Below are 24,431 nucleotides of genomic sequence, written 5' to 3'. Positions count from 1 at the left end.
TCATTTTGATTTTTGATGCTTTGCCACCTGCAGAGGTTTCCTTAAAGCTCAGCTTCACAAACATTTACCCTCCTGCTGACACACCAGCTTCCCTTGTTGAAGCAGACTTTGAAGTGGATGCTAGCCAGCGACTGCATGACATTATTCTGTGAAAATAGTCACTTTTATTTTCTTTTTTATTATTTCTTTTCATGTGAATAAGAAGGTCATTTTATTGAGGAATGGAGAAGAAGGTTTTTGGTGTAAAAGCACTTTTCACTTAAGCAGAGGTAAGAAAAATAACCTCTCAACTGCAAATATAAAAGCAGTAAAACAGTTTCTCCCTTATAAAATATTCTTCCTTAAACAAAATGGGATTATTGTACACGTAAGAGTGGACAAGGCATCTAAAAAAAATCAATTATGCTGTACTTTAAGTTTCATATGTTGAGGCAGAAATGCAGTACTCACACAATAATATGTGAAGAGCCAAGCTGATTAATCATTTTCAAAATCTTTGATCTTGGTCTTGTGCAAACATACTCAAACTGAGTGATGTGTTTCTAATGTGTTGTTAGGTTCATGCATCTGTTTATATAAAATCAACTTCATTGAGCCAAACAATATTTAGTCAAATAATTTTAATGGCTTTCCACTTAGCATGCAGTTAGAGGGACTGTGGCCAGGACAATGGTCGCTCTTTTGAAAGTATATGATTGTTTTTTGTTTTGTCTCTGAGGAAATAAATGAATTTAAATAAAAAATAAATACCGCTGCAGCAAATAAATTTTATTTATTTAATAAATAAAGCTTTAACTTTGAGAGGTTTTACTCGGTTGTATTTCTACTGCAACTCCTACTTGCAGATTAAAGAGGTGGAAAGTAAAAATCGGAACAAACAATCTGACAATGATTGAGATTTTGACTGTCTAATAATTTTTATATAGTATGATATCGTAACGGTAAAAAAAAAAAAAAAAAAAACCTGAGTACAAAATAAAACATTTTGATGGTTGTAGAGCTTTAACACAACAAAATAGCAACAAACAGGACTTCATGTTTTCAGACTTTCAGGCTTTTCTTTTTTCCAGACCTTTTAGCAGAGTTGATTTCCCCTGACAAGATGTCTTTTACCAGACTCCGAGAATGAGAACGGAGAGAGTCCTATGGTCTAAAAGCCAGAGACGCATGACTGACTGGCTGGATTATTGAAGAAAAGTAACTTATTGTGCTGTCTCCAAACACTGACCGTTTTGGAACAATAATGTCTGGTGAAGCACCAGAATTCGTCCGATTGTGTTTAGATGACAGGACTCCTAAAAGGACCTTTCTGATTTTTGGAAGTGGGATGATGTGAGGATGTCCTTTGATAGGCTGCAGGTTTTAATGAAGTGAGTCTGTAGAAAGAGACATTATTGTAGCTTAACAGTGCCTTTTATAGGGAGGATTTTAACCTTTGTTGAGTTTTAGAGTATTGTCAGTATTAATTGGCTCAGACTATTATAATTTTTTGTTTGCTTAGGTTCCCCATGTCTAAAATCTGCTCTGACAGGGACTCCATCTGATTGATCATTAGCCTTTTTTTGACAAGGAAAGTCTGTTTTTTTTACAAACAAACTTTTTGTTATTATAAAATAATTTAACATAATTTAGCTTTGATTTTCTTTCATAGCAAGATCTGGTGAATTTTATGTCAATGGACCCTTTAAACATACTTTAGTTCTTTTACTTCCTGCACAAGTGTGAAGTAGTTCTGACACTTGCCAAGCTTGAAACATGGCTGAATAAAAAAAAAAAAATCCATTACTTTACTTTTGTTTCCTCATATTTTTGTTAAATCATTAATATCCTAATTAGGAAGGATGAGTCCACTTCCTCTGGTTGTGTGAAACAGCTAAGTTTAGAGCGTTTTGGAAAGGCTTGTTGGAATCAGCACGACACTGCATAATGTTTCAAGATGCTTGTGGTGAAGACACTTTTGGTAGTGATAGTTGGGCATAATCCAGAACCAGCACAATCATTGAAACAAACAAAAACAAGACTGAAAATAAAGCAGTTTGCTGAGTGTCCAGAAATTGAAATTCTTTCAGTGAACCACTACAGGAAAAATACAACAACTTGTGTCAGTACATTTGTTTGTTTTTTGGTAGCTACAGCATACTGACATAACAAAATTAAGTTCACTTTGAGTGGTTTGATTTTTGCTAAAACCTCATAGTGAAAGAGTCTTTGAAATTCAATAGATTGCAGATGAATAATATGACCTTCATCCACCCTGAGATCAAAGTTAATTAGAAGCAAAAGTTCTAACCATTTACTTCAGTTTTGTTTCCACTCATTTGAAGAAAATTGAAACCATTTACAAAAAACTGAAGGTTAGCTATGATTTGGTTTTAGCATTAGGAATATACCCTGTTTTTACCATCACACTTTACCTTCAAAATGTTTTTTGTTTTTTTTGCATGGCTTTGACTGTAAACGTGTTGATTAAATTTCAACTATTTGGTACACCAAAATTCACAAAACCAAAAAAACAGAAACAAAACCAAAGTAATTATTTTTGAACTTGAGGAGAAAGACCAAAAGTCAGTGCACATCTGCAGTTATTAGCAGTAGAAACTGATCATGTCTGAAATATGTGTGTAGAAATGGACTTGAACATTCAGGATCACAAAAAGACAATTGCAAAGTTGGCCTTCTAACACCTGAAGAGAATATTCAGGTTAAGGACTAATGTCCCAACAAGATCTCGAGAATCTCGTCACTGCGGTTATCTTTGTCAAATTGATTACTGCAAAAGTCTCTTCAAAGCTGCAACTGATCCAGAACTCTGCTGCTAACTTTCTCACTGGCTCCCTATATCTCACAGAATAAATTTTAAAATAATTTAGTTAGTTTATAAGCTACTGAATACTTTAGCACCAAAATATATTAAATATTTGTTGTTCAACCTACCAGCTCACTCAGTTCTTCTGGTTCAAGGCTATTCTTCACCCCAGAGTCAGAACCAAACATGCAGATGCTGCAGTCAGTTTATGTGCTCCAGTACTCTGGAACAAACATAAAGAAGGCTTAAAAACTGCTAGAAACACAGAGTTCCTTTATAAGAAGGCAAAAACCTCTTTGCTTAGAGCTGATTGTAATAAATAACTGCTGGAACAAAGATTAAATATAGTCTGGATTGCAGCGTTCTCTTTAATTAAACACTATAATGTATTGTTTCTTTTTGGATTGTGCTATGTGTCATTTTTGGATTGTATCATTGTGTTATGTTTTTATCATCAACATTTAACCCTGAAAATCATGCTAGGCTTCTTAATAATGGATTTTGTTATCTAACCAGAGACAAATGTAAGATTTTGGACTCTTTAGATATTTATTTGTTGTGATTGATAGAAAAAAAATTATAAAATGTTGCTGTGACACCATTGTATGTTTCATAATCATGTGTTAAACCAGCCCAGTATGTCAGTTTATTTTTTCTTTAAAGTCTTTCTGATTCTGTTGAACCAGCTGAGCAACCCTTTAAACAATGTTTTTTTGTGTAAGTTTCTTATTTGAGAACTGAAAAAGCTGGAATGGGAAAGTTTATTTTTCTTGAACAGACTCTGTCTTATTGCAATTTCTAAAAGAAAGAAATAACTTAATATAGAGTTAAGCCCAAAACTATCCATACCCCTTGTAATTTTTAGGTTCAGTTGCAAAATCAAAGGTGGCTAAAGTGGAGACATGCAGATCAAATCTTGGTTAACAGCAAATATTGGTAAAAGTTCTTTGGTGCAACTCTCTCTCTTTTTTTTTAAAGCTTTTTTTTGTTCTTTTGTCAAGATCCCAAATGGTTTTCCTAGCTTCTGCCACGGACAGTTTGCATTTCGTCCTTTCGGCTTCCTCCTGCCTGGGAGAACAGTGTCAGGATGTGGAGCCTTCTGATAGAAACCCACAGGATGGGTTCCTATCCTCCTGTCAGTCTTATGCTCTTATCATCTGCCCTTCTGTCAGCTTTAAAACCCGATGCACCCTATCTCAGCCTTTTCTCTGTCAGCATTACCTTCTAGTTTTTGTCAGCTAAACTGTCCTGCTGCCAACCATCTCTTCATTTTTCTTGTGTCCTTCCACCTTATTGCCTCACAACTTCTGTCTTTGCTCTCAACTGTTTCCTCTGCCTTTCTAGAGCTGTCATTTCAGACCTTTGTTTTTGTAGACAGTGTGTTTGTTTTTCCTATTTTCACTTTTCTTTTTTATTTTCTTTCCAATTAAATATTTCCTTTGCTTTTTTTGTTATGGTTTTCCAAGCAGGCTGCATACTTCCTTCATCCTGTTCTCACTGGAAGCACTTAGAATTTGGTAAAGTGATGCTGTTTGAATTGCTATCATTGCGACAGTGTTTGTACATTTTTCAAAGCCTACTGGACTGCTCTTATGGCTTAAATGTTCATAGAATTTCCAGTCCTTTTTGCATCAGTGGGAGAAGCTGACAGAAATGTGGCTAAAGGATATTTATGCCAAATGAAAAATATGTAATTTTTCTGTCTCTTGTCTCTTTGCAGGTCTTCCCTGACGTGCCCTCACTGCCTTAAGCAAAGCAACACCTTTGACCCATTTTTATGCATCTCTCTACCGCTTCCCCTGCGACAGACTAGGTAATGTATAACGTGCAACACAAAGGGTAGCATTGCAATTAAAATGAGCCTTATTAAGGCTGTCAACCACATATAATGGGCATTATACACCTCCAGCAGAAGGTCATTGTCATACTAAGTGAAAAACTGTCCCTGACCAGCCTCTGTTTGTTGTCTCCATTTTTTACTGCACTGGAAGTCGGATACTGTGCAGTAAGACTACATAACTTTGACACTTTAACCAGAAAACAATGTAACACTGAAGATAGACATTTAAAATACAGACATTATATATCGACAACAGATCCACTTTATGAGGCAGTAGAGCAGCAAGGCACCGGGCAAACTGATTTTTCAAAGTATTTATATGAAGAATGCTTCTGACACTATGGTTGCTTTTGGCTGGTTTCTGCTGTTGCTTGTAATTCCAAAATTGCTCGTTGGATCCCCAACTTCCTAAACTTACCATTAACCCTCCAATTATAGATGTGTTTTGTTTGTTTTGTTTTTTATCTCAATTCTGACAAGTTATTTGCAAATATGCATCTGTCACTAACTAGTAATAGCTTGAAACTTTTTAACAATCAATCTATATGTTAAAAATTGTAGCAGTTTATTAAGTGCAGCAAAATTACATTTCATCAGTATTGCATGTTCTGCACTATGTATTCACTATGTATATATTCCAATGCATTTCAGTTGTATTCCAATGCAGCCTTTGTAGTAGAGTGGCCTGGTCAACCCTTCGTAGATTTTCTGCAGACCAAGGATCGAGACCGTTGTTTATTACTCATTCTGCTGCATGTTGGTGCGCAAGACGTAACCAACACCTTCCGGTTTAGTATTTTCAAAATAAAAGCTCCTCCAGACTCAATGCATAGAACGGACATATTTAATTATTTCTTGCGCGGCCCGGTGGTTGGGGACCACAGTTCTAATGTATTACACTATGTATTCCAATTTAAGCCCACATTTAGCTTGTGTTACAGTAGAGAACTAAGCACCCACAATAACCACATAGGTATTTAAAGCTTTACACGTCATTTACATATGAAAAAACTTTATTATGTCTGGATCAGTTATATAACTTTACATTCCCCCTCCCACTGTAGTCACACAGCAATAAATAGCTAAGTAATCAACTAATAAATAACAACGCACATGGATTTCTTACATTCCGTTCCTTAATTTAAGTGCAGCAAGTCCTCCAGGAATCTTCCTATCTGCAAGCATGCAGATGCCACCACTCTGAATCCTCTCTGCATGGCTTCCTCTGACTTGTCTCCAAACTCTGTTCTGCAGCTGCAGTTCTCTGACAGTTTGGGCTCTGGCCACTTTAATTTATTCCAGCACAGGAGGGAATTCTTTTTGGTTCAGTTTGGGCGTTACTGGCAACACGTTGACCAGAAGCGCACACTGCACTGTCCTGCTGCAGCGGTATCCCTGCTGAATGCCTGATAAGTCTGAGGCCCCCTGAGAGGACGCAGAGCTGGGCTGCCAGCATGGCATCAAGGCTGGGTGCTGCAGATAATGCTGGAGTACAAGGAGGAAAAACGGGAGACAGTCAAACCATATAACATATTTACTCCTAATTGCTTTAAATATTGAAAAAATGACTTTTTTATTATATTGGACTGCTTTATATATATATTGGACACAAAAGCAAACACCTAGATGGTCTGAGTTACCAATGGAATTGCTAGAAAAATACCATCATCGCTGCAGAAATGCATCTCTTCCAGTAATAATCATTAAATAGCTTAGTAATGGTTACATCTGGGCATGTTCTAGCTGTAGCATGCTTTCTCAAGCTATAATTTAATTACTTGCTGTTGCAACAATTCAGGGTAATAGTTGTGTGGGCTGATGGGGAAAATGTGTCTCAGAGCCAGCAGAGTTAGAGCGTCTAAAATCCTCATTTATAAGATGACATCCCTATTTACTGTTCCACCCGTGTGCCTCATCTTGAAGTTACACATCTAAACAAAACAGCGACTCAGATCCTGCTCCCCCCCCTCCGGCTGTCAGCCCTGTGACTACTAACACGATGCTCACCTGAATAATGCATGATGGGAAACGGGAAGTGTTGGTGGTGTCAGCGATTACACAGTCTTTAACTTCAGTGAAATGGCATAATAATCTTAGCTGCTTTCCTCTCTACTTATCATTATTCTCCATACTTGTTTTCTTTGTTTTATTCGCCTTCCTTCCTTCTGTCTGTCCTTTTTTGTGCCGAGTAGAGCATCCTCACATCACTCTCATCTTCGGACGTGTCGGTGATTGCTGTAAAAACAACACGTCTCTGCACACAGAAGCTTCATTTTGGACAATGGCTCTCTACTGATTTAGATGTACATGTCTAGTCAAGCATATTGTATTGTGAAAATGCTTGAAAAGAAGAAAGTGTCCAAAATATACACAAAGTATACACAGCTCTTGAGCTTTTTCATGATTTGTCATGTTGCAACACAGACCTGTAGACTTTCTGTGATAGACAAATGCAAAGTAGTGCATATTTATGACACTGATGGAAAAAGATTTATGGTTTTCCAAGTAGTAATCTGAAATGTTTAATCTCCTTGGGTCAATTCTTGGTGGAACCACAAATGATTTTCACCCAAGAATATGTCTCTATCCTTTTTAATGTGTATGGAAAGAGGTTTTTACTCATTCTTACTTATAAAAGAGAACATATTGGATGTGGAGTATCTTTGAACATCAGTTTTTATGTTCTGTTTGGCTTTTTCTTTTATTTATGTTTCAACTTTGGGTCATTTGGTCAGCAGATGAAAATGCTCTGATTGTAGTAATTGTAGATTTTGGGTCACCGGTGAAACTCTTACTCAAGGTTTTTGCAGCTTCTGACGTTTTATTTTGTATTTTTTTCAGAATTTCCTTTTATTTAGCTCCATCCAGCTTCACATTAGCAATAGCTGAATTATTTTTTGAAGAGAACTATAAACACACTGCTGCTACCAACATTATAGGGGTGGTATGTTCCAGGTGTTGATCATTTTTCACCTTGTGGCCACATGAAACTTTACATAAAGAACTAAACGTTGCATCTTTGAGAGCAAAGTATTTACATTCATATTTACTGTGTTCCCTATGCACCTCATGGCTGTGTTCCTTGGTATTCATGATGCTGTTTGTTCACTGAAGTCCTTCAATGAACTTCTGAGGCCTTCACAGAACAGCTGAATGTCTACTGAAACTAAATTATTTACTACTTATAAATTAGGTGACTTTATGAGGGAACTGGTTGTGCTTGATTTTATTTAAGGGCTTCAGATGAGGGAGACATGCCCTCCCATCAACTCCACACTTTCAAATTTTTACTTCAAAGTGATTTTATAGATATTCTTTTAATTTTATAATTCTTCACTTTGTCTATCTTATAAGGCCTTAATAAAATACACTGAAGTTTGAAGCTGTAATGCAATATCTTGAAAACATTTCCAAGTAGGAATGTAGGAATGTTTTTGTAAAACATTACAAAGCAAACCGAGTTAATGGGAGAGCAGTCAACCCTAGAAAATGATTAAACCTCTTCTGTTTTTTCACTAGATTTAGATGGCTCCTAATTGAAAAATTTCTATAGAGAAAATCAGTCAGTCATGTTTTATTAAATTTTGAATTTCTTTGTTAAGGAGCAGGACTCAGTTGAGCCTAAACGTCTCATGAACAAACATGATTTTTTTTCTTTTTTTGCTGCCACTGGCTTCACTGGATCCCACACAGACACATTAATCTCTGTTTGGCATTGTGACAGGTCATAGTTACTGTGAATGTGCATTGCTTGACAATATTTATGAAATACCTGTATCTGCGTCTGCATACAAATATGTAACCTGCTCAGTGTGACAGGCCTTGGTATGAAGGTTTAGTTATTCTATGAACTGTAGGAGCAAAACAGTTTTCCTTGCCTTGTCATTTATCTTTCTTACTTCCCATATTTTCACCTTTTACACTTTTATATTCACAAGCATACACACATTTGCTATCTGTGTGATCTCTTTGTGTTTGTGTTCCGCCCCACAGGCCGCTGTGTGTGACACTGGTGTTCAGCACGAAGGGTCAAAGGTACTTGCGGGTGGGGCTTGCTGTGCCTCTGTTTGGTTCTGTATCCTCCCTGAGAGCCATGGTAGCAGCAGAAGGCAACATCGCTCCTGATCAGGTACGCACATACTGACGTTGCTCTGGTCAGAAAAATGCCTTAAAAAAATGTTCCTGAGTTGTTTGTATTCATCAGCTTCTGACTTGTGTTGCTGCAGATGATGAATGGTGTCAGTTTTGTCATTTTTGTTTAGTGAGCTGGCTGCAAAATGACCCCCATGGGTCAAAGCAAAACTCCCAGTGATTTATGATCTTTGTTGTATCCAGGTAAAGGTGGGTTTATTTGGGAAAAACAACATAAATGTTACATTTCAGACTTGGAGCGTTCTTCTTCATTTGCGCTGAGTGTTCAGGCACCAGGATAGTTCAAGTTCGGAGCAGAACTGTCCATCCATTTTCCCGTCTCTCCCACAATTTCTTTGTCTACACATCATCCATTCATCTGTCCATCCATCATTTGCCTGTCCATTTGTCCATTTATCAGTCCATTACCCCATATAAATCAGGGGTTTGAACCAGCAAGTTATAGGACAAATCTCCTTCCTCACTTTTTGAGGGTTTCATATTTAATGCCTGATATTAAAAGAAATACTTGTGCCGGATGTAAGTGTTGCATATATATTTTAAAAGTGGGACAACCATGGTAACCTTTGAATTTTTTTACCTGGAAAGCATTAAGGAGCCTTGTAAGGCAGCGTTTGTGCTCCTTAAACAGTTGATGCTATTATTTAAAAGGCTTGTTCAGCAGTATGCCACACTAAAAAATTGTTAGATTTTTTAAAACAATAAACCTAATGCTCTGTATAATCCATTCATAAGGAATAAAAAATCTTACTTCGAGTTGGGTTTTTCTTTTTATAAATTAAAAAGGAATTTCTGCTATAAGATCTGTTTCAAAAACATTTGATGTTTACATTTAATGTCCTCCCATCTGTGGTCCAGGTCATCCTGTCCGAACTTTACTCCACCGGTTTCCAGCGTTCCTTTTCAGATGACGACGACTTGACCGCCATCGCCGATAGTGACGTCGTCTACGCCTTCCAGGCTCCTCCAAACAGCAGTCGTGGAGGCTCTGTTCCTCACTCAGGTAACCTGGCAACATTCTTTATAAATCCATTTATTTGTGCACTGATCCAGCAAAGTTATTCATCCATAATTTTTGACTTTTTCCTCTTTCCTTCGTACCTCTGATTAACTTTCAGTCTCAATGAATGATTACATATATAGATGTTTTTCTTTATTCTCATTGAGCCCATTTCTGCGATTACTCTGTTTGTTTTCTGAAAACACACAATTTACTTTGGAGATGAAAGAGCTCTCATTCTGTTTGGTCATGCACTGCTGCATCCTAACAGATTAAATTCAATTCAATTTAATGTCTGAATGGGGGGCATCAGACAAAATATGAAGTTTTCTGGAGTCACATCTCGCATGAAAGCCTCTGCTGAATAAATTTATGTAGCTGAAGTTAAAATTTCTGAGGTCTCTGCACTGTCCCAGAACTTTATTTCCTAAAACTCGAAGAGTGCACCTCCTCTTCGTCCTTTTCTGTCTGTACACAAAACCAGACAAACAACCACTCCTCCCATAAAGCGCATTCTTCATAATCCACTGTTTTTTTTTTTTATTGTGTAAATTTTCCGAAAGAAATTCAGACTGCAAAAACAAAAAAAAATCTGGTTGTTAAAATAACAAGCAGTAGAAAATTTGTTGTCTTTCTTTCAGAGAGCTGGTTCTGTCCCCGGGTTCCTGAGAAAATAAAAAATAAATGTGCTAGTCTCTTTGAGTTAACATTATAGTTTCCCTGTATTCTGTTAATTAGTTTAATTCATATTTTAAGCTATTTCTAAAAGAGATGCATGGATTAGAGTTTTGTTGCCAATTTCTGATGTCAGGTTTTTCTTAAACTTCTGAGTTTGAAGGTATTGATAAGTAAATCTCTGACATTGTTTGTCTCATTTAGATTATTTTGATTATTCCAATTTGCCTAAAATTGAAATTTCATCCAAGTTAACTTCAGACAGTGGGAAAAAAGGTGTCCATCTTTCTATTCTGTGTCTAGTTTCAGCTGTATGCCTTTGCAGAAATCATTCTTTAGAAGCCTCTCGCAACGTTTGCTTGTTATTTGACCTCACTGATTCTGAAAATTTTTCCCTTTGAGTCCCTCGTTTAGTAACAGCTTTCCCTGCACAACCTGTTGGATGTGAAGAGCACACAGATGAGATATTAAAATGGATTTACTTTGTTTTGTTTCCAACCCAGTCACCAATCTTGAATTTCCTTACTGAATTTTTTCATGTTAATCATAAAATAAGCTTACCGTACCTAAATTGAATAGTGCGGCATAGATCATTCCTCCAGCCCCAAATAGTTTGAATTTGTTGTACTGCCTTAACATTTCAGTGTTTATTACACTTCCAGGATTTTATGTTTCAACTTCACCTTGCTCATACAGAAACCAGGGAGATGTGTGCATCAAGACCATTTCACTTTCATTCTGTAGACACATAAATGCATTATATCTGAAAGCTAAACAAGCATTTCTTTAACAGATCAGTGACCGTGTCAGACAGAGACTTCAGGGGTGCTGTGTAATTACAGTCACTGAGATGATGCTAGTGGTACGCTCTGTGGTTAATTTGTTGTTGCCATTTAACTCTACAGCCACAGTTCTCTGAAACTGAGAGCACAGCTCCCACTGAGGAAGAATAATTAACTGTAATTCAATTCTCTGCTCATAAAAACTAAAAGCTCTTAACTTTCTCAGTGGGTGGCATTTCTATTTTGCCTTTATACACCACAACATCTTCACAGTTATAAGAGGACTGGTCTACTGCTGTCACAGAGAAACGATCTTGTGCTGCCAGTTACTTAGCATCCTATAAACAGACTGATGTTGATTCCTTTGAGTTTTCTATCAACATCATGAAATTTTACACGTCTTGTAAACTTAGGTCAAGTGTAGAGGTAAGAGGCTGTTATCCTAGAGCCATCCAGATTGTCTTTTTCAGACTTCTTCCTAGAAGGACAGGCCTCCACAAAAAAACTGTGCTTATATTTATGAATGAAATGGGAGACACATCCACGGTCACTTAGTAAGAAATGTCGGTAATAAATCTGCCAGAATTATAGTGTAGACGGTCATAAATATTCAGCCTTTGAAAGCCGACCTTACTGGGACATGTAAGCAGAAATACTCTGGGAGGAAATCACATCAAAGTGTTTTCTGCTAAGCCAGTAATCGCAAGTGTTTGATTGGCAGCTGTTGTTGTTAAGGATGGCACATCCAGTTACTAGGTTCAGGGGGCCATTTTCATTTCCACACAGGGTCAGGCTGGTTTGGATTGCTTTTGTCCTTAAATAAATCAAACAATCATTTGAAAACAGCTTTTTGTATTCACTGAGATTCTGATTTTTCTGTGTTACAATTAGATGATCTGACAGTTCAGTGAAATCAGTCTCAAGTTTAGGACTAAATAAACAATTTAGGCAGATGAATAGAGAAGCTGCAGTTAGACCAAAATCTGATGATTTTAAGTCTAACCAGCCATGATGTATTCTTATGATTATAGACAGAAAGAAAAAAAAAATAAAGCAAAACACATAAACACCCTCAGATGCATTCCCTACTCCTTCAGATTTTACTTCTCTTTCACTCCTAAGACAAATAACCTATCAAATAACCTTAGTATCAAATACTGGTTTGAAACTAACAAATGTTTTTTTTTTATATTCATTTTGAAGTTTTGCATTAGAAAAGATTGATTGAAACGACACATTTTGAAATAATCCCCTAAATTTTGCCTATAGCAAAACAGTTTTTAAGCCTGCTTGAGGTGGTGTTTGACCTTTTCAGAAGAGTTAATGCACTAAAACGGAGATGGAAACGACGTGCTGAATAAATTCTAACATTTTCCTCACATGACTGATGACTTGTTTCTGTTGTGTTTGTGGATATTGCACTTCTGTCTCTAGTATGTAACATCAGATATACTGGTTGACATGACACAACAATTACAACTTGCCTGACACATTCCTGAAAACCTCTCTCCATGTTTGAGATGTGTGGTCCATGCTAATTGGCAACCTCTACTTCCTGTTTACTACAGTCATGCGTAACGTCAGTATCTGACACTTTGCAGAGCCTGACTGAGTCACTTCAAACCAGTAATGGAAAACACGCCTAATTCACATTTCTTTTTTACGACAGTTGGACGAAAACATAACTCAAAAGTCCTATCTTCTTTAAGCAGGGAATGCACCATATCCAACCGCAACCAACAAAACACACTGTAAAACATTTCAGCCGCATTTAGTCATGTCTTCTATCTTCTACTCTTTAAGTCAAATAAATTTAGTGAGTTTTAGATTTTGAACTAAATGTGTGAGTTTGTGAAAGATAAACTTACAGCGTAGCACTTGAAAGGAAAAACTGAAAGAACAAAAAGACAGGAGTGAGAACTATTTCCCAGAGTGCTTAGCTGAATGTTTTTGTATCCTGACATGGAAGTGCGTTACATTGATCTGACTGTTGTGTGACATTCTATGTAGAAACTCTTTCCAGATTTACATTACACCCTTGTAAAAACGTGCACTTGTCTTTGCTTTAGTATTAATCATACTGATGGATATCCATCATCTTTGTTTCATCGGAGAGGATGTTACCGCTGATAAATGTCAAACAATTACCAGCCAATTAGAGTTATTCATTTGCTTGAAAGGTTTTCCCATCTTTTCCTTCATTCCATCCGTCCACATATCAATCAGTTCCTCTCTCCATTCATCCATCTACGTTTTTACAATTGGTGTTTTTATTTGCAGATTTCATATCTGAACCCCGACCCATATGAGAATATTGGTATTAAATCCATTATGAACTGCATTTGTATATTAAAATGGAATGCTTAAAAAGTCAGAACTATGAAAAACTAGTGAAAATGTTTCAGGAATTATATCACTCTACTAAATATTTGGAGTTGAGTAAACTACTTCTCACAACAAAGTGAAAACAGCAAATGCATTTTATAATTTCTTTCTTCAGATTGTCAGTGTTTCTGTATTTTATCAGACGTTTGGGGTTTAACTGGGAGAAGCACGGTGCTGCTATTGTCCATCATTTGGCTTGTGTGAGAAAGTCCTGCCACATGATTGATGATCATGGAGAAAGACTACAGGCTTAACACAGTCATGGATAGCTGACACATGGGAGCCACCTTAGGCTGTTTTCCTCCAAAAACAGAACATTTGTCTCACATGTGAACTGTGATCAGTCGCTCTGGTGAAGCTTGTGTTTTTGTTTCATTTATTTATGGAGAGGATTTTGCACCTGCAGTCTCTTATTGAAAAGGGAAATATGGGAAAATGTTTGTTTCTCTGTCCATTTGTTTATATAATTATCTATTTATGCTTAACATAGCATCCATCCCTACATACATTTATTCTACATCTGTCAATCCTTATCTCCATTTATCATCTGTCCATTTGGTTGATTGATTCCTGAACACAAATGAATTGTGGAAAATGGTGAATATCCTGCCTGGTTGGGTGAGGTGTGGTGAAAGGCTTATAAATATAAAACCATGGGGCGTGCTGTGGTGGCGCAGGGGGTTAGCACGCCCCACGTTTGGAGGCCTTAGTCCTCAACGCGGACGTCGCGGGTTCAACTCCCGGTCCCGACAACCTTTGTCTTTCCCCCTCTCCTCACCCGCTTTTCTGTCTGCCTACTGTCACAAAAATACGAGCCACTAGCGCCGCAAAAACTCTTCGCAGAAAAAAATAAAAAAATAAATATAAAACCATTAAAGCTGACTATGCAAACTAGATGAAATTTTCATCACAGATAGAATATATGAACAGACGGACTTAGTGTGAAACATGCAGAATGCCGGCTCAAAATCCCATTTCATGTCTCATTTCATTGATATGATTTGTGCTAAAAGTGCAAAGGTAAATACACAGGTGTATTTACCTTTTGAGTTTTCCACAGATAAAACACTTATACAAAGACATAGATTGTACTTTGTTACTTTTATTGCAAATAACCCACTGAAACAGAGATAACTGCTTAACAGTTGCTTTAGAAGCTGTCCAAGTTTGAAATTCTAAAGTTTTTTAAAATTTTTATTGCACATTTGATACTAGGGCTGCACCAATTGCAGTTTTCTCAGCTGTGACCTGCCATTTTGATTTTGGCTGATACTTATTTTTAATTTTATTTGTCTGAAATGTTGCTAAATGTAGCAAGAAAGTCGCTGAGTTTGCTACGCTGAATATTGTTAACTGCAAACATGCAGACAGTCAAATTGTCTGTCAGTCAATCGTTTCTCACACCAGAGCAGTAGAAGACAGCGGCTGATTTGTAGACATCTGCCTAAATAGATAAGGTCACCTTCACATGTGTCGCCGGATAATGCTGAACATTATATAGTCCTGTGAAAGACTAGAAATTTGTCTTACAAGTTACTTCTAAGATAAAACCTACAGTCAAACTCAACTGTGCCCAGAAACACAATCTCCCATCTTCAAATTGGAAACCCACATATATGTGTTTTATGACTGAAAATGGGCTTTAATAACAGATAATAATTTTCTTCTTTTGTGTGGAATAAATCTTCCTAACTCTTGGTCTGTTCTGTTTCTTCCATGAAATGATGCTTTACTTGTCAAATTGCAGCCCTGGTGGCTAAAGGAGGTTTTTATTAAAGGCTTCTGCGCACAAATGTCAACGTATTGATACCTTTTTATGAAGGAGGAAAATGGCAGTTTTGGGACATTAGTGCTAAATTCTATGTTCTATGAATAAGATATATTAAAAAAAACAAGAAACAATGCTCCTATTTTTCTGTTGAATCACACAAATCTACCAATAACTGTCATATTTCTTGTTAAATTGATCCAGATTTTCTCTCAGTAAACCCAGAGTAAACGGTGGTGACAAGACTATTAACAGAAAATCATGTAACCTCGACATCTTGTAGTATAATTTTGTATTAGCCATGCTGGACAAAGTTGATTGTGTGCAGTGAACTCCTTTGTTGTCTGAAGAGGCTGTGCTTGTCACTAAATGTTTGGCTGATGTTGAATGGATGTCGCTGTCTGGTGCAGTAGTGAGGTTTTGTGTTTCGGGGAAACGACCGCCGGCAGTTGTGTGATTTACAAAAAAACCAAAAAAAACCCTGAAAAATCAATTAGGTGAATAAGCACCAGGCTCGCATCCGATTTCATCCTCAACAACTGAGGCAATTTGCGTATATTATAAATGGAGCGATAAGACTGCAAGAGAAAATGACTCCAAATACTCCATTAAGGGTAGTGTGGTCTGCTAAAATCACCTGCAACCTACCCTTTCTCCTTGAAATTAAAAAGTAAAATCCATAAATATGTAAATGCTGACAAAAGTCTTCTTTAAGTGACTGTACACAATAGACACGGATACTACAGAGCCTACCTTTTACTCTTTAGATGTATTTTATGAGTCATTCCATTTCCTTTTGTAATAAATGTTTGATATCTTTGAGGGAACACGGATAAATCAACAACTATCAACTGAATTTTTCCTAAAAGGACAGCATGAATAATTAATGAGCTTTACTACTTGGATGAATCTAATGGAGAGGTAAGCATGAGTGTCTTCAACAGCATATTTTCACAATTTTTGTAACTTATACATAAACTTCCTCACTGGTTATGGAATGCTGGGTTAATATTTAAGGCATGATGCAACTAAGTGCAAAATTCCCAGGGCAACTCAAATAACTACAGCTTTGTTGCTCTTATGTGTTGTTTTCATTTAATACATGGATGCAGTGCAGATGTCGTAGCAGCTGGTGATGCAACGTTGCGCAGCCTTATTGTGGATCAAACGGGGGAGTGGGAGATGAGCTGGATGCAGTTGAGGGATAGGTGAACATCAAGAAATCGGATTAATTAGAGAGGGAAGATTATGTTTGAATCAGGTGTGTTTAATTGCTCCTCTTCACAATCTGCTGTTAGCAAAAACAATAAAACGGTTATGGTGTGCTTCCTGCTTCCAGGCCATCAAATTGTCCTGGAGTAAGCCATTCTGAGATGTGATTTTGCTCAATTGTTTTCACACTACTTGCAGGGGTCTTCCATTTGAGCTGCATTTAGAGTATTAGTTTTCACCTTGTGCACCTATCAACGTTGGTGATGACAAACAGAAGAGTTTGAAATCGGCGTTACAGACTTTCCCCATGGTCCCTTTGTAACCTTCTGAACATTAGTGCATCATAAAGACCTTTCAGAAACCAGCCATGCTCTTCATTTAGTTTGGAGGGTCCCTTAGGTCATATAGTGATGTCTGGACTATGTATCGTCAGGACCATTTGTCGCAACCACTAACTGAAAAGAAAAAGAAAGAACATATTTAAGCCACACTTCTCTATAAGCCGTAAGTGTCCACATTGTGCATACCTTATTTTATTTTTTTATTTTTTTAGTGTTTTATAATTATTTGACTTTTTATTTTTTCCACTTATATTAACAACAAAATTGTACAAACAAAGGGATTTTATGTAAAACATTTTGTACGTTTCTGTGTGCTTCTGTCGAGGTGTCCACACATGCATCATAAATAAAGACTTACATGATTACTTTACTTTGGTTTACTTGGCAGGTGGTTCTTTTTTCCATGAGCTAAAAGTGATTGTGTGGTGAAGTTAACAAAGAAAAAGTAAACAGATTTTTAAACTGTTAAATCTCGTCAAAACCTTTTGTCAGTATTGTGACGTCAGCTCCTCTGGATGTCGCAGACACCGGTCCTGAGCCTGGGAATTGACAGGAGGAGAGTTTACTTCATATAGCTCTACTTTTTTTAATTTTATTATTATTTAGTTTCATTTGTAACCATTAGGTGCATAATTGTGCCGGTTTTGTGTGGCACTCTCATGGTGCATGTTGTGGATGTGATGGTGTGGGTCAGGAGCGGTGATGGTGTTTGTGCGTTCTGCAGGCGTTCCAGCCTCACTCACACTTCCTCAGACTCTCTATCATTGTCACTCTCAATGTCACCTTCGTCTCACTCTTGAGTTTGTGCAGTCCTCTTCATCACCCAGGAGTCCAACCTTTCGAAGCACGTTGATAAAAAAAAAAAAAATTGTATGTATGTATTAATTTAAAGAATGTGAAAGATGACCAGAGATTATTAAGATATAAATCACATTACAAAATGTTTTGTTCTTGTAGTTATTTCGTTTGGTCTTTAATCACCTGACTGCTTTAGACACAACTGTGTGCCGATTCTTCACTGACAGTCAATAAATTTCAGGTCTTCGAGCATTTAGAGTTTAAGATAGTAAGCAAGGTGAAGGAATGGAGAATGATGATGTTGTAAAAAGAGGATGAATGCCAGAAGGGGCTCAGTATCTTCATTTGCTCTGCGTTGTTTAATTAATCTTGTCATACACTCTAAATCCAGTCTGCAGAATAATTTAAATTTTCTTCTAAATCATCTTTCTCTTTCTCTTATGTATTTGCCCTTTAGTTCAGCTTTGTCCACTTAAGGCCCAGTGTTTATCTTTTAATTAGAGATCAGAGATTGCAGCTTATGGAGATGCTACCAGCTATCTTGGGGTAAAACAAGAAACTCTAATCTCATGTCAAGTGATCACTGCATTCATCATCTGTTTTGATGATGTCTTCACACCTGTGAGATTTATTTTATTTCCTAAATTTAAAGGCCTCTGCCTTCATGCCTTTTCCCTAACATTCCCAGGTTAGTCTTTTTAGCTCGTTTCTATTCCCTCTGCTCTGACGCCTTTGCTTTCCTGCAGTTCTCATCTGTCCATCTCATGAAGAAGGGGTGAGAAAACTGGTGTGAGATTGAGTCTGGCAGGAGGTTTCTTACATCATCCCCTGGGATGAGTGGATGGAATGACACTGCCTATCAAGCATGACAAGCACTTTTTTTGGTTTTAAAATACTTGCCTGAGAAGTTGTTGGAAGGAATTACTTAGTTGACTGCAATAACATTCCTTGTGGAGGTATTTTGTCATCTAAGTTAATTTGATATCCCAACATTAACTATTTGTAGTGGGGAACTTTGCAATTGGAGTACTGCCTGTTTGTCAGGACAATGATATAAAGTCACATCTAGGGTGAAACAATGAGGCTTTGAATTGTAATACTGAGGAAAAATACTGTGGTTTCTCTGTAATATTGTATATTAGTGGAAAAGTTTGAAACAAAAACTGAAGCTGAAATTTTAAATGTTAAGGTAAATGTATCAGAAATTCCCTACTGAAGGAAAATAAGTTGATTTCAGTAAACTTCCAGTGAGACAATAGGTATTTTCAGAAGACAAAATAGAACAAAATAAAATAAGAAATGAGCCAAAGAAATTATTTAGCATCATTGTATTTGTTTTGCTCTTTATAATTTTATTTTGAAGGAATGACAAGTTGGTGCTAGCAGGCTACTTAGCTACGTTAGCTGCCCCACAGTTTGTTTTTTAACAGATTGACATATTAGCCTTTGTAGCTTCTTAACAACTCATCACAGATTCATTATTCAGTTTATCAATAAACTATTAATCAAATTTGTTTCTTGGTTCTTTTTTTGGCCAATCTCTATTTAGTTAGGTTCTAAATAGAGATTGGCTACCAGGTACTCATTTGTTTTTCTTACCTGGATTGTGTGTAACTTCATGGCCACAAACACCACCAAAATCAATTTAATTGCTTTTGTAGATTTTTTTTTATCAAATATTTGTGCTTTCAAGAGCCATGTGCTCACTTTGGTTGAGCCTTTTACAATTCAGCCTAACAGCTCTTAATGCTTGCTTACCTCTGTGTATTCAGTTTCTGTGTGTGTATGCTAAACTGTTTTCTTGAGAAAAATGGCAGTGATTAATTGCATGTTAGGGATCAAACAAGCACTGTCTAATTAAGTCCTTTTGATTGTGTCAAAGTTTATGTTTCCTTGGAGACGAGAGGTTGCGCCTTCTGTATCCCCTCCAGCTATTACCCAGCTATTAATCACAGCGGCACATCTTTTAGTTTGCGTGGAAGTGTGTGCGATACAAGATCCAATTCCTTTTACAGCTCCTCAGGGTAAACAAGAACAAAAGGGCAACTCTACCTTAATAGACATTTTTCTAAAATATTTTCTGAACCATTGTGAAATCACGTCACGTTAGATAGCCATGTTTGTGAAGCAATTTCACATTTTGGCCCCTGAAGCTGTTTTTATTTACCTGGTCATGTTTATTCCTGCGTCCGTCTTAGCTTAGCATGCTTTCAAAAAGAGCACATCTTATTGATTCATTTATTATCGAGAAGCTGCACAGTTGAAAATGAAAGCACAGAGGTAAATAGGTTGTTTCTAGCTTTTAGTTGAATTAATTGATTGGCAACATTAACCTTACAAATGAAAACAAAGCTGGAGCACCTCATTACTACAGAAGGTGCAACCAGATATATTGTTATAATCTCTATCAATTTCGAAATGAATTTCTTTGCAACACCTTGAATACCTAAGGGGGATGAAGTCATCGGCTTGTTGAAGTGTGACAGTGTAAGAATTGTTCACCAGTTTTCCTCATTGCTCAGAATGAGATATGCTTCGAAAGAGAATAGGACTAAACCAAAATATGCACTTCCTTAATTACTGTTCACAAAATGAAACCTGTCGGTAAAATCAAGTGAGTTACACAACACTGACTCATAAATATGTGAAAAAATTAACACCCCAAAATTCTGCTATTCCAAAAGAAATGTTTACATATCTATCTATTTTTTGTACTTCTGGAAAAGAATCCATTTTAATTGTGTAAAAATGAAAACAAAAATTAATTAATAAATAAGAGGTAAAATGCCAACTCTGCTATTCTTAGAGTAACACCCTTTGGCTTAAATAACTTTAGTGGCTGAAACTGCAGAACAGATAATGACATCAATGCCCCACATAGATAAGCCAACAATATTGTTGCCCTTGACAGATCTAAGATTGTTTCTATTCAACCAGGAAGTTTGTTTCTGACAGGAAATGCAACATGTGTCTTTCAAGAGTTAATATTCTGAGTAATCAATAAAAAGAAAAACATATTGGCATTATACCAGTCCAATTTTTGTTGAACATCCTTTTACATCTGCTATTTTGATGATATTTTAAGTTGGACGGTATCCTTGCCATTTCACCTCCTTTCACATGTTTTGTATCTGATTTGATTCAGAACACTCCAAAATGGCAAATGTAATATTACTTTCAGTCAGATGAAGGATCTGCAAGGGGTATGAATAATTTAGGACTTGATTGTATATGCTTAAGTTTTGTTCTAGTTGTAGTTTCCTCATGACAGCCCTAATATGCTGCTCCAGCATGAAGTTAACTCGGGTTAGATGGCTACAAAAGTGATTTATTGTTATGGCTTCCCAAGAACATTTCTGATCTGCTTTTTTTCTGAAAAGTCTTATATGTTGATATGGCTCATTAATTTGGATCATGACATATTTCAGTGCAGCTCCAGGGAAGTGTGTGCACACAAAAGCTCACAGAAATAATTCCTTTTCTTTATATCCTTTAGGATTTTTTGTTTTTATTAATAGTGAGTGTTTTAGCTCCTCTTTGTGCAGCTTTCTCCCACAGCCTGTGGATTTGGGCACAGAGACTCTTCACTGTCATTATTGTACAGGAAAATACTCAAATCATATAAACATGTCCTGACCTACAAATGTTAAAGTATAGGTTTCTGATTAACGTGGGGAAACTTTGTTAATATTTTTAATAAATTCTGTGTCTGTTGTGTTATTTAAAGCAGCAAATGTACGAAAGTATTTGATGCAGTCAAATCTGTTTTATTTTCAAACAATCACATATTGGTGGAAGTTGATGTAGCTGTGTAACTTTTTCAAATCTGACCTGTGCATCTGTCTGTGTCTCATTTGCTCTCCTCAGGGTATCACCACAGCCTCCCATCATCTCCGTACTCCTCCACCAGAGGGCCCAATGGTCAGAAGTTACCTGCATCAGGACGACTCTCCTCAGAGTACCTGAATCAGAGCAGCTCCTCCAAGGTTCTCCTGCTCATGTGCAATACAACTGGGTCTGGACAGCAAGCTGCCAGGTAAGCCAGAAAAAATGGGATAATGGAGGTCTTATTTATTAATTAATTAATTTTTTTAAATCCATACTTTACTGGATAAATGTCTCAATTTCTGCCGTTAGTTTTTTAACATTTTGCCTTTAAGATGTCAGGTGAGAACATTTTCACATTTTCTGAGCTTCACAATCCACAGTTATTTGCTTTAAGTCTTTGTTCTTTTTGTAAATCTTTTGTAATTACAAGAGGAGACGGTGTTGTTTTAGCAGTCTTAGCAGCATTCCTACAGTAATTGTGTGATATCTGGGAAATTACTGGGAACCGAGCAGTTTCCATCTAATTACTGTCCTTAATTTACAGCAAAATCTCTGTGTATATCAATGATGTGTAACCTGCTACTAACAGATGGAGAGCCAGATGTATTTGTCTCCAGTTTCTCACACCATCTGCTCCTCTGGGGCATGATGTTATTGCTTTCAAATGTGCGAACATGAATGCAATACTCACACGTGGATAGTGTTTTAGATGAGAGCAGATAGCAGATGCTTCCAAAAGCGGGATAATGTCAGGATCTGACATTTGAAATCTCATCTGCTCACAAACCACTAGTAAGGCTCAGTTATGCTCCAGTTGTAAATATTCAAGTTTGTCATCAACTTGAACGTGACTCTGGAAAAATAGCCAGGAAAAATCTGTTGCATTAGTGTAATTGAAAAGCTTTCTAAGAATTTGCAGACACACTTTAATAAACAACCTTAACTGGTGTTCTCCTTGAAAAAAAAATAAATCTCTTTAGCTTCCAAATAAATCTCTAGCTTGTTGGACTCCAACTCATCCTAAAAATAATTGATAATTGTACTTTATATATTAAGTTTCTACAGGAATAATTTGTTTTGCTTACTCTGGTTTGTGTTAGGGAGCTGAGTCTATCAAACAGAATTAACAAGATGTTTCTGCTTTTAACTTATATTTATCAATTTATAAAGAGATCCGCCAAACAACAGCTGCTCCTTGCATTCCCATCATCTCAGCTCCATAACTGTCCCTGCAGCACATAATGCATTCCATTCCTGAGCTGGTGCAGATATAACATCAATGAATGTTTTGCGTTTCAAATATGCAAGGTAGCCAGAGCTGCACTTTCAGGGACTGAAATGTTCTTTTATTAAGACTTGATGACATATTAGCTGGTTTCTTATTTTTTATTATATATATTGTGCACATACTTTCACTTGAGGTTGATATGGTAAATTCACAGAATGTTATTTTTTTTATGAATCTCAATAGAATCTGACATAATGCCTGGATAGGTCGTACTTTGAAAACCTTTTCTTTACAAATTGAACTTTCAAAATGGGAAAAAAATGCATATTGCTGGTAATTTCTGAGTGAAATTAATGTATATATATTTAAAAATAAACATTTATTTATCTATTTAATAAATAAAAATTAAAAAAAAACCGTACAAAATCCTCCTTTATTCTTCTCAGATTTGGGCCTCCTTTTCTCATGCTTGAAGACAGGAATATCTCGTGGGAGCAGCTGCAGCAGAGCATCCTCAGCCAGCAGTATTATCTCATGCTGAATGGATCCCAGGCTCAGGTATTTACTGCACCCTCACCAACACGTAACACGCCAACCCGCTCTCCTCATGGTCCCACAGTCACTGACTTCTGACAGCCAAACTGATTGAAAATGCAATATAGATTAAACCCACAAGTTGGACCTCTTTTATTTATAATATACAGCTCTGGAAAAAAATTAAGAGACCACTGTGCCATGAAAACTTCCTGGTTATTCCACCAAATATTGATTTCTGAAGTCTTCCTGAGTGAAAACATTAGTATTGTTGTTTTCTTTGCATTATTTGAGATTTGAAAGCTCTGCAACTTTTTGATTATTTCAACCATTCCTCATTTTCTACAAATAAAGACTAAACTTTTGCTTGGAATTTCGGAGCAATGTTGTCAGTAGTTCATAGACTAAATGAACAATATTTTTGTTCAAACATATCCCTATAAAAGTAAAATCAGAAAAACTGATCATTTTAAGTGATCTGTTAATTTTTTTCAGAGCTTTATTTAAAAAATATATATATACATTTTTCACACTTCTAGTTTCAGTCGTACAAATTTTATTTGTTGCTCAAAAATATTAACAATATTTTGGACTAAGGTAAATTTAGCTAATGAATAATAAAATATTTTAAGTATTTTTATACCAAAAATTAAATGTATTTTTATTTAAAATGAAATCACATTAGTTGGGCACTAAATACTTGCGTAAAGCACGGTTGTGCTGCTAAAATCCTGTCCAAACACAAGTGCGCACATGCAGGTCTTACCAGGAGCACTAAGGTTTCATTAGTTTAATGTTTGCTGTTAACGTCGTTGCAGCAACTTAGGAAAACAAGACGATTTCCTTTGGTTTCTTGTACAAACTGAACTGTGCTCATTCCTGCTGCGTCCCAGTCATTCTTCTGTGCATCCTCTGATCTCAGCATGTTGGTTTCTGATCGGCTGCTGTTTCATCTGAAAACTTTCCTCCACCTTCCTGTCTGAATAAGGTTTTGAAAATTGTGACGGCTCTAAATTGGAAGCTAAAGCTTATTTTGCTTCATATGAAAACATTTAATTTTTGCTTTGTGAGCCACAAATCAC

General features: G+C 36.6%; 1 protein-coding gene across 1 annotated transcript in view; it reads left to right on the top strand.

Annotated features, from left to right (window-relative positions):
• Positions 1–24,431, top strand: part of usp43a (ubiquitin specific peptidase 43a) — a 110,337-nt gene that overhangs the window by 43,864 nt on the left and 42,042 nt on the right. Inside the window, exons 5-9 of the mRNA XM_044113802.1 lie at positions 4,527–4,619; positions 8,640–8,775; positions 9,657–9,801; positions 21,627–21,795; positions 23,262–23,373. Of these exons, the coding sequence (XP_043969737.1) occupies positions 4,527–4,619; positions 8,640–8,775; positions 9,657–9,801; positions 21,627–21,795; positions 23,262–23,373 (655 nt within the window). The remainder of the gene's footprint in view (positions 1–4,526; positions 4,620–8,639; positions 8,776–9,656; positions 9,802–21,626; positions 21,796–23,261; positions 23,374–24,431) is intronic.

This window comes from Gambusia affinis, linkage group LG04 (genome assembly GCF_019740435.1).
Source record: "Gambusia affinis linkage group LG04, SWU_Gaff_1.0, whole genome shotgun sequence".
NCBI lineage: Eukaryota > Metazoa > Chordata > Actinopteri > Cyprinodontiformes > Poeciliidae > Gambusia > Gambusia affinis.
This window is presented reverse-complemented; position numbering and strand designations above follow the sequence as displayed.